At 47.3% G+C, this 10,059-nt stretch overlaps 1 protein-coding gene across 1 annotated transcript in view; it reads left to right on the forward strand.

The window, feature by feature from the left end:
• Nucleotides 1-9,458, forward strand: part of BRCA1 (BRCA1 DNA repair associated) — a 53,693-nt gene extending 44,235 nt beyond the window's left edge. The window contains 7 exon segments of the mRNA XM_037033501.1: nt 2,621-2,704; nt 5,486-5,540; nt 6,928-7,001; nt 7,357-7,417; nt 8,092-8,189; nt 8,191-8,660; nt 8,875-9,458. Of these exon segments, the coding sequence (XP_036889396.1) occupies nt 2,621-2,704; nt 5,486-5,540; nt 6,928-7,001; nt 7,357-7,417; nt 8,092-8,189; nt 8,191-8,400 (582 nt within the window). The 3' untranslated portion in view covers nt 8,401-8,660; nt 8,875-9,458.
• The last annotated feature ends 601 nt before the right edge of the window (nt 9,459-10,059 follow it).

Consider the following 10,059-nt stretch of genomic DNA (forward strand, 5'->3'; position numbering starts at 1 on the left):
CAGGTTCAGTCCCTGGTCTGGGAGCCTGCAAAGGGTGCAAAGGGCAGCCGATGGATGTTTCTCTTCTCTTTCTCCCTCCTTTGTCCTCTAAAAATAAATTTTAAAATCACACACACACACACACACACACACACCCCGCAAAAAAAAGGTTAAGAAAATTCCTTCATATTGATATGCAAATCTATTTGTTTAGAAATTAGATTCCTTCCAAGAGCTGTTACTCTATGAGACAACAGTGAGAGGTAAATAAGATGAGTGTAGGAGGAGGAGTAATTTTAGAACAGCCATCAAAGAGCTGTTGGTGGCAACAGAACAAGGGAGGTAAAACTAGCAAGAAGTTTTAAACTGTTATGTGCTATTCAGTATATTCATAGTTAACTAAGTGACATTTTTGTTTTAACTTTCATTCAATGGCTTGTGCTATCGGAAGCCTACTATGTGCTGGGCACCAGGAATACAGCGGTAAACAAGACCANTAGAAATTAGATTCTTTCCAAGAGCTGTTACTCTATGAGACAACCAGTGAGAGGTAAATAAGATGAGTGTAGGAGGAGGAGTAATTTTAGAACAGCCATCAAAGAGCCGTTGGTGGCAACAGAACAAGGGAGGTAAAACTAGCAAGAAGTTTTAAACTGTTATGTGCTATTCAGTATATTCATAGTTAACTAAGTGACATTTTTGTTTTAACTTTCATTCAATGGCTTGTGCTATCGGAAGCCTACTATGTGCTGGGCACCAGGAATACAGCGGTAAACAAGACCAGCAGTTTTAAGTGACAGCCCCCGTCCGTGCCATTCTCACTGTACAAACAGACTGAACCTCCCTCCGACCTGTTAACGGGACCCAGACGCTCATGATGCTAAACGTCCTCCCTGGGCAGCCTGCTGGAGCCCACGTTACTGTAAAAGATTAGAACAAGACCGGCAGGTCCGTAGTCTGGTCGTATTCCCGTTCTGTTAAGGGAGAACTTGCAATGATAAAGAACATTTAAGATATTAATAAATGCTATAAATAGGTTAGTAACTGGCTGGGGGCAGATAATGACTGCTTTAGTAGTTCAGGAGAGCCAGGGATGGCTTCTGAAATGCCTCAGCTGTAACCTAAAGCACAAGAAAGAACTGGCCTTGAAAGACACAGATAGCAAAGTGTAGGCAGAGGAATGGCAAGCACAAAGGTCACGAAGTAGGAACGAGCTTGTTTGTTAAAGAAAAATAGAGTATTGTAGCTGGGAGGTAGTAATTGGTGATTGATGTGTAGGGAGCAGAGGTTAGACAAAGAATTGGAGAAGGTTAGTGACAAGGGCCGAATCAGGTAGGATTTGGTGTAAGTCAAGGAATTTGAATTTTCGGTGTAAGGGTAATTGGAGACGTGGAGGTGGTAAGAAGAGGTTGGTTTGAGATACATTTGGAAATAGGACTGATGAGTGGGTGAAATTTGAGAGATGAGATGAAGGGAAGGAATTGAGGGGGTGAACCATGGGATGGATGTTAGCAGTATTAATAGTGGGAGGGGCTAGAATCGAGAGGTCTGTCTTAATTATTACATCAATTATAAAACCAATTTTCAGCCCTGGCTGGTGTGGCGTAGTGGGTTGAACGCTGGCCTGTGAACCAAAGGGTTGATGATTCACTTCCCAGTCAGGGCACGTGCCTGCATTGTGGGCCCAGTGTGGGGTGCAGGAGAGGCAACCCCGCACTGATGTTTCTCTTCCTCTCTTTCTCCCTCCCTTTCCCTCTCTAAAAATTACTAAATAAAATCTTCTTTAAAAAAATAATAAACCGATTTTTAAAAAAGAAGGCTCCATTTTAGATGCATAAATTTGGGAGTTTATACAAGACATCTGGTGGAGGTTAAGTAGGGACAGAGGCACAATCCAACCTATAAATGTCAGTGTCATCTCCAGATAGATGGCGTACTTATCACTAGACGGCTCTCTTAAGTGACTGGGAAGCGTTATGTAGTCTTTCCCCTGCTCTCAGCCTGTGGTTACACTGGCATGACTTTATTTTGCAGTGCTCTTGGCAACAGACGTGATCTTCCCCCACTTCTGAGTTTTAGTCGGGATTATTTCTGAGCATTCTTCCCCAGATGTCTCCCACAAGCCCTGACCTTCCCAATCCCATTATCCTTGTCCTTGATCAGTCAAAATAGGGATTAGGAAAAACCTTTTTCCTCAGTGTATTAAATGTATTTTATCGTTTTGGTTTCATTCACTAAATCTCTCAATGAAAATCTGAGAAGCCCTTAGATGGTAATACACAATTGATTTAAGAGGTCAGGAATTCTCCGGTTAATCTTTGTAACAGCACAGTATTAGCAGTTTAATCTAAATGCTAAGTGAATGTTTTGAGAGGAGGTGGATGTTCAAAACTAAAATACAATAAGTCCCAGTAAGGTGCAAAACCAGTTGTTAATTTCTGCCCACAAAGGTTTGCCTCAGGGAATTGATTCCAGCATCTGAGATGCTGGTCGTTTCATCCAGTCCACCAAAACCTGTGATTTAGGGGAGGCGGTCCAAATGCGGTCTGGCGATGCTCAGCTCCTTGTGTACAACACGTCGACTCTGCCTCCATCAAAGACTTCTCTTTGATCCCTGTGGTTTGGGTTTGGTTTCTTTCAGCGTGATTTTGAAGTCAGAGGAGACGTTATCAATGGAAGGAACCACCAAGGTCCAAAGCGATCAAGAGAATCCCAGGACAGAAAGGTAAAGACACCCTGGCTGGTGCAGTTCAGTGGATTGAGCACTGGCCTGTGAACCAAAGGGTTACCTGTTCAATTCCCAGTCAGGGCACATGCCTGGGTTGTAGGCCAGGTCCCCAGTGGGGGTGCTCAAGAGGCAACTGCACTTTGATGTTTCCCTCCCTTTCTTTCTCCCTCCCTTCCCCTCTCTAAAAATAAATAAAATCTGAAAGGTAAAGTCCACCTCCTCCATGCATTCCAGCCCCCTTAATTCATCATTTAAGGGGCACTATGTATTGCTAGGTGCTTCCATATAGGGTTTTTTGGGTTTTTTTTTAGTTCTAGCCAACAAGGTAAATAAGTATTATATCCATTCTATGAATGGTTTAGAAAAGCAATGTAATTTGGTCCAGTCTTGGGGTTTAACTCTCAGCTGGTAAGTGGCAGAGCTGGGATTTGAAGCAGAAAGGAGTCTAAACCTTTGCTCTTTCCACGTCACCATGGCGTCCTTCTCTAAAGCCGTGCGGTAGGTGCTGTGGAGGGGGTGTGCCCAGTGCTGTCGGTGGGTGCGTAGGAGAGAAAGTGATTGATAATGGTAGCTAACATCTGTATAACGTTCAGTGCATATCAGTACGAAACCTCAACCTATTTTAACTGATTACCAACTTTACAGCAAACCTCTGAGACGTGTACAATAATTATGCCTATTTTATAAATGAGAACATTGAGGCTCGGGGAGGTGGAATACGTTGCTCGAGCTCACACTGCTAATTGTAAACCCACAACTAGAAATTGAACCCAGGGCCGTCTAGCTTCAGTGTCTGAGCTCTTAATGACGATATTATAGTTTCCTGTAAAATTTATGGAAAGTTTCACCAAGGAGGAAGATAGACTCATTTAACATCTTTGAAAATGAAGGCCCAGAGGCCCAGGAACACTCAAGTGATGTTCCCCAGATCATCCTGTAGCAAATGATGTGGCCAAAATTATGTCCTTCTCTCAGGGAGAAATCCAGGCAAGATTTCACACCTGCCTGTCAGGCCTGAGCCGGTAACTTTCTCAGGTCCCTGACAGAGTGCGTGTTCCCAGTCTGCGTTTCTTCCTGTTGCAAGTGCACCACCAGGCATCCCTGCAAGGAGCATCCTCTGTCCCTTTACAGAACCTCAGGGAGAACCAGTACTGGTGGTTTTCCAAGAAAAACTACTTTGGGAGGTGATCACATATCAGGCCCTGAAATTCTGAACCTTGAGGGCAGCCCGCCCTCCCCCTTTTAATCCAGGCACTTCCACACACTAAGAAAAGCTGCTGGCCCTGCGTCTGCCTTCACCCAGGGCAGCTCTGCAAGCAGCTGTTTGTTTCCGTTCCACTGTATGCAAGGCAGAATTAGCACCAGATTTTCCCTCCTTCAAAGGAAATCTCAGTGTTCAGGCGTGTTTTCCTGCATTTGGGTGGCAGTGACGGAAAGGGCCAGTCAAAGTCACGACATTGTGAAAATACAGAATATCACCATAGTATCTTCCCATGGGAAAGAAATGTATTTGTAGAAGTGAAAGTTCAAATTTCTCATAACTAAACGTACTCCTCAATTTTTTTCCATCAGCCTGGGTGGAAGAAAAATTCTAATCTTTTACAGTAACGTGGGCTCCAGCAGGCTGCCCAGGGAGAACGTTTAGCATCATGAGCATCTGGGTCTTGCTAACAGGTCGGGGTTCAGTCTGTTCGTACAGTGGGAATGGCACGGACGGGGGCTGTCTCTTAAAACTGAAACGGATCTGGTTTGCTCTCCTTTCTCATTCCTCTGTCCTCTGGCTGTAATTAAAATGGGGGTTGGGGAGATATTTCCAAGGGTTACTCAGATGATATGTGTCCGGCCAGCTGGCACAAATTCAGATTTTTTCTTTGACGTGACACCCCAGTCCTTCCCTAAGTACCAGTACCAGTGCGGGGGTAAGAGTGTCTGTCCAGCACAGTGGACGCCAGCCACGTGGGGCCATTCCAGTTGGAAGTAACTAAAATAAAATATACAGCTTAGTTTCTCATCTCAGCCACAGTTGAGGGGCTCAGTAGTTGCATGTGACTCGTAGCTACCTTATTAATACAGATATAGAACATTTCCATCACCAGAGGACGTTCTTTTGGATGCACCGTGAGTGGAAGAGGCCCCTGGGAGGTGCAGGCTGATCTGTGTCTCGCGGAAACCAGGCGGGCAGGTCAGCCGAGTGAGGAGAGGCAGGACCAGGCTTCACTTCGTCGTTCCCGGAGGAACAGTGGGCATTCTCAGTGTGAAGGCAGGAGCAGGTGCTCAAACCAGGAGAAAAGGAAGATGTACATCTACAATAAACATAGGCCCTCTGTCAGTTAGGGTCTCGGTTGGTTAGTACTGATGCCCCAAGTTGGCAAAAACATCAAACCTCAGCTAAAAGCTGGGTTTCTTGCATTAAGCAAAATAAGGCCCTTTCCTCCCCCTCTCATCTCTAACAAGAAGTGGAGCCACCTGGAAAAGGTCATCAGGGAGGAGCCTGGGCCTGACTGGTGGCAAGGTGGTGCTCAGCCCTCCAGTGACAAATATGGCTGCAGAGTACAGTGGCCGCATACGCACTTCAGGAGCGTCTCCTGAATTGCACTGGTGCTCTGGGCAGTGGACTGATTCTGGGAAGTAGCAGTAGAAATGGTCAGGTGGAAAACAAAGAAAAAAGGAGGTTCTTGTTTTCTAAGAATCTCTTTACATTGTTTTTTACAAAACATACTCTTGTAACTAGTGTTGTTTGTTTGTTTTCTCTATCCCTCTGTTCCCCTCTTCTCCCAGATCTTCAGGGGCCTAGAAATCTGTTGCTATGGGCCGTTTGTCAACATGCCCACAGGTAAGGGGCCGGGAGAAGTGCAGTGGGCAGCACCAGCCTTTTCCTTACGTGGCGGACTGTTACGGGGGGGTCGTCTTGTGGGGGTTCCTCAGGCTGGTGAGAGGTTAGTCTACTTCTCTGTCACCTGTCAGACAAAACTGCACCTAAATGTTGCCGTATTTTTTTTAAAAAAGGAATTAACATCTAGGAGACTGTGTTCTGTGTTCAGATGGGGTAGAGCTGCTCTTTGGTCTAAGAAAGGGGGAGAACTAAGTTAGGGAGAGAGTTCTGTTCTTCCTAAACCGTCTTCGTATGAGAGTGAGGAGAGCACGGCAGCTGCACGTGCCCCGGGCACGCGGGCTCCCCTGCGGGCCCAGAGCAGGAGACTCGTTTTCTCATTACGTCTGACGCTGAATGCGATGCTCCGCTCGGGAGCGCCGCGGGGCCCTGGTGTGTGTGTGTGGATCCGGTGCGTTGTTTCCCAAACGAAGGCTGACTGCCCCTACCTCTGCGCCCACTCCTGCCCGAGGGCCCGGTCCTCTCACTCTCAGAAGAGGCCCTCGCCGTCCGGTCCGGGATAGATGGCTGGCAGCGAGAGAGCCTGGCAAAGTAATTTTGCTTATGTCCTCTTTGTTGGTTATCGATTGAGTTTTTATGAAATTTCCAAGTGCCACACATAGATCCCTCAGTGCTTTTGCATTTTGGCATAACGAAAACCAGCGCCTCTGGTGGGTATCATTTCGGAGGTGAGTCAGTTGACCTCAATATATTCAGACAAAGAGGAGCGCCTCAGCAGCCTCCAGAAATAGGTTGGTAGAAGAGAGCACCCAAGGGGGTCTGGAACCCACCCATTGGTCAGTTCTTCCCGATGTTGCTGAACCAGCTCACCAGGCAGCCTTTCCCGCTGGCGTGCTGCGTCCCTGTCCCGGATGAGGGACACATTTCTTTTTCTTTCTTTTTTATAAGGAACTGTTTTCCCATCTCTTGACATTTATAGTAATTACCACTGAGTATGGTGTGCTCAGTGACCGTGATTATCAGTTACCAGCATAGAATTAGGCGAGGAGGTAGGGAAGACAGTGGGTGTTTTTTACACGGTATCTTAGCCAGCAGTTTAGCAAATTAATGGAAATTAGATTTTTTCTTGTTTTATTTGAGAAACTATTAAACCTTATCTACCAAGTGGCCTTATGGGGACTGATAACCAGAACAGGTAGCATTTCAGTGACAAATTAACTTAGAATCCATACCCCTGTACTTGAAAGCCATTCTGTCCCTTTGGGGTGAAGAGACAGGGACTCCCACTGAGAAGTGTTGGTGTAAGTCTTCGCCGAGAGGAGTGTGGGGTACGGAGCCGGGGTTAAACGTGTGGATGACTGTGGTATTTTCTGTCTACACGCCTCTTTAGATCAACTAGAGCGGATGGTGCAGCTTTGTGGGGCTGCGGTGGTGAAGGAGCCCTCGGCGTTCAGTGCGGGCGAGGTAAGCACGAGGTGCCCTGTCTGGGGTGGGGCACGGTATTCTGTCTGGTGACTGAGCAAGGCGGCCCCCCTCAGTCCCTGTGAACCTCCCCTTCACACCCCAGTGTAGCCCGGGAAGCTTCTCTTCGCCCCAAGCCCTGTCTGACCACGTACCTGTGCCAGCAGTCCCCATCTGTAAGGGGCCAGCAAGGGCCCGAGATCTGTGCTGACTACACGGAGGGAAGGCCCTTCCCCTTCCTCTTTGTGTGGTTGCCCCAGAGCGGCCTGTGTCAGCACGCCACCAAGGAGTGGCGAAGCGACTGTTCCCAAAGTCCTGTTCTGATAGCCTTGATGTCGTTTCCTCCCTGGGGACGCAGGGCACTCACCGGGTTGTGGTCATGCAGCTGGATGCCTGGGCAGAGGACAGTGGCTCCCACGGTAAGTCTTGATGTGAACCCTTCGTCAAGGGGAGTGCGGGCCGGAGAGTCCAGGTGAGGTGTGCAGATCACCGCGGCGTTTCTAGGCCTGGGAGTCCCGCTCAGATCAGCTGGAGCGGATGGTGCACCCGTGCTGGGCTTCAGAAGGCCGCAAGCACGTGTCTGGGTCACATGGAGCCCTGTGGCACCACAGGTCACCTGGTGCTTAATTAGCACAGTTTCTCAGCACATCTGAGGTGCTCAACAAGTATTTGTGGAATGAATGAATGAATGAATGGCTAAAATATCCTTCTAAACTTTTTGTTTGTTGGTTTATTTTGCATTATGAAAGTAATGCATGAACTATTTCCATTGGGTGGCATTAAGATATTGCAAATATGTTTTTCCCATCGTCAAATTTCCATACTCTTTTGTGCTCTCTGATGACTTTTCCTGTAACAGGCTGGAACTTATGTTCATAAAGTTGTCAGAAGCTGTAGGCTTTCATCAGCAGTCACTCCTCAGGCTCCTAAGTAAGGTCCTGTGTCTGGAAGCATCACTTAAAGTCAACACTCATGCTCCTACCTCAGGAACTGGGAGAACCCATACAAGCAGGTTCCCGGCCTGGACTGACTAGACTCTGTTCTGGTAGAGTGTGAATTGACACTAATCTTTGCTTGTGTTCTCTGTCCTCAGTGATTGGGCAGATGGGTGAGGCACCTGTCGTGACCCGAGAGTGGGTATTGGACAGCGTGGCCCTCTACCAGTGCCAGGAGCTGGACGCCTACCTGGTCTCCCAGCCCACCCAGAGCGGCTGCTGATTGCCGCCAGCCATGTGTGTCTCGTATGCAGATCCTGCCTCTACCGGACCCCGAGGATAAGCTTAAGAAGTGGCCTTTGTCCAGGCCCTGGGATCTCCTCTTTAGTCCTTCCACAGTCCTGGTTGCTAAATATTTTATGTACTTCAGCCTGAAAAGGACTTCTGGCTGTGCAGAGGTCCCTTAAAGATTTTCTGCTTTCCATCTCCCTTTGAAATCTGCCATGAGCACAAAATTGTAGTAATTTTTCACCTGAAAAGAATTTTAAATGCCACCAATCGAGCAAGATGCTGATTCATTATTTATCAGTCCTAGTCCTTGTGTTGGGGCTGTCGGCTTAGAGCTGGGGGCACAGAGCAGCTGGGCTCTGAGTAGATGGTTTCTCTGAATTTGTTTTTCTAAAACCCTGTGTTCATAAAGGCCAAGAGTCAGACCCTTAAGTAGCAGGTGAGTACTNATTTTTCACCTGAAAAGAATTTTAAATGCCACCAATCGAGCAAGATGCTGATTCATTATTTATCAGTCCTAGTCCTTGTGTTGGGGCTGTCAGCTTAGAGCTGGGGGCACAGAGCAGCTGGGCTCTGAGTAGATGGTTTCTCTGAATTTGTTTTTCTAAAACCCTGTGTTCATAAAGGCCAAGAGTCAGACCCTTAAGTAGCAGGTGAGTACTTAGGGACCTGTGATGAGACTGAACAGTCCGTGGGCAGCTCTCGAAGGCTGAAATTGGAGCGTTGGTGGGGAATTCAGAGGCAGGGAGTGGATAGAAATGTGACATTTGAGAGTTAGTTAGAGAGGGCGGTCACACTGACCCTGATCTCCAAAAGTCTGGGCAAGAACTGGTGTCCAAAGAGAGTCTTCTAATTCCCTGTTGGTAATAAAAAATTTTTTTTGCTCTTGTGGCTCTGATATATAACCCATTCCTCTTGAAATATAAGATCTCTGATATGAATATTTCATGTCTATAAAATGACGGATCCCACCAGGAAAGGAGCTCTCGCGTTCCTTGAGGTAATTTTTTCCCTTTTGCTCCCTATTGCTGAATGTACGGCTTCATAAATAATTTTGTCTGCTGAAGGAAGAGAAAGTGTTTTTCATAAACCCACTACCCAGGACTGTTTGCGGCTCCTGGGAGGACTAGGTCTTCCTTGGTCCCCAGTGTGTGAGGGCAGGGCCGACCTCTCTGTACGTACTATGTTTTGTAAATGTTGTACTGTTTACCTGCAAATAAACTTGGTGCACACACTCCCACTGCATACAGCTGTTCTTCACGCTCGCGCCTGCACACTTCCTTTTTCACTGCACCTTAGTCTCCTCGTCCATGCAGTGGGGTTTGTTGTAGTGCCTTCCCTCCCAGGTTATTAAGGGTTTTTACAGCCTATCATGTTAGTTTCTATTAACTGCCATAACAAATTGTCACAAATACAGTGGCTAAAACAATGCCCATTTATTTAGTGTCTCAGCTCTGTAGGTCAGAAGTCCCAGCTGGCTCCACTGGTTTCTTTGTTTCGGGTTTCACAAGACCAAAAGGAAGGTGCTGGCACAGTTGTGCTCCTTTCTGGAGGCTCGGGGGGTGAATCCACTTCTCAGTTTCGTGTTGTTGGCCACAGTGCTCCTTGCGGTGGTAGGGTCTCCTTTTCTCTGCCGGCTGTTGGCCAGAAGTCGGCCTTAGCTTCCAGGGGCCACCCCCTTCCTAGGCTCAGGCCCCCTGTCTCCATCTTCAAAACCAGCAATGGCTGGGCCAGTGTTTCTCCCATTTGGGCTCTCTGACTTCCTTCTCTGTCTCATTTCTCTAACTCCTACCAGAGAGTTTCCGTTTTGTTTAGTTTGTTTATTTTTTATTCTCACC

Source organism: Sturnira hondurensis, unplaced genomic scaffold, assembly GCF_014824575.4.
Source record: "Sturnira hondurensis isolate 20B ecotype Veracruz unplaced genomic scaffold, ASM1482457v3 Scaffold0021632, whole genome shotgun sequence".
Classification (NCBI taxonomy): domain Eukaryota; kingdom Metazoa; phylum Chordata; class Mammalia; order Chiroptera; family Phyllostomidae; genus Sturnira; species Sturnira hondurensis.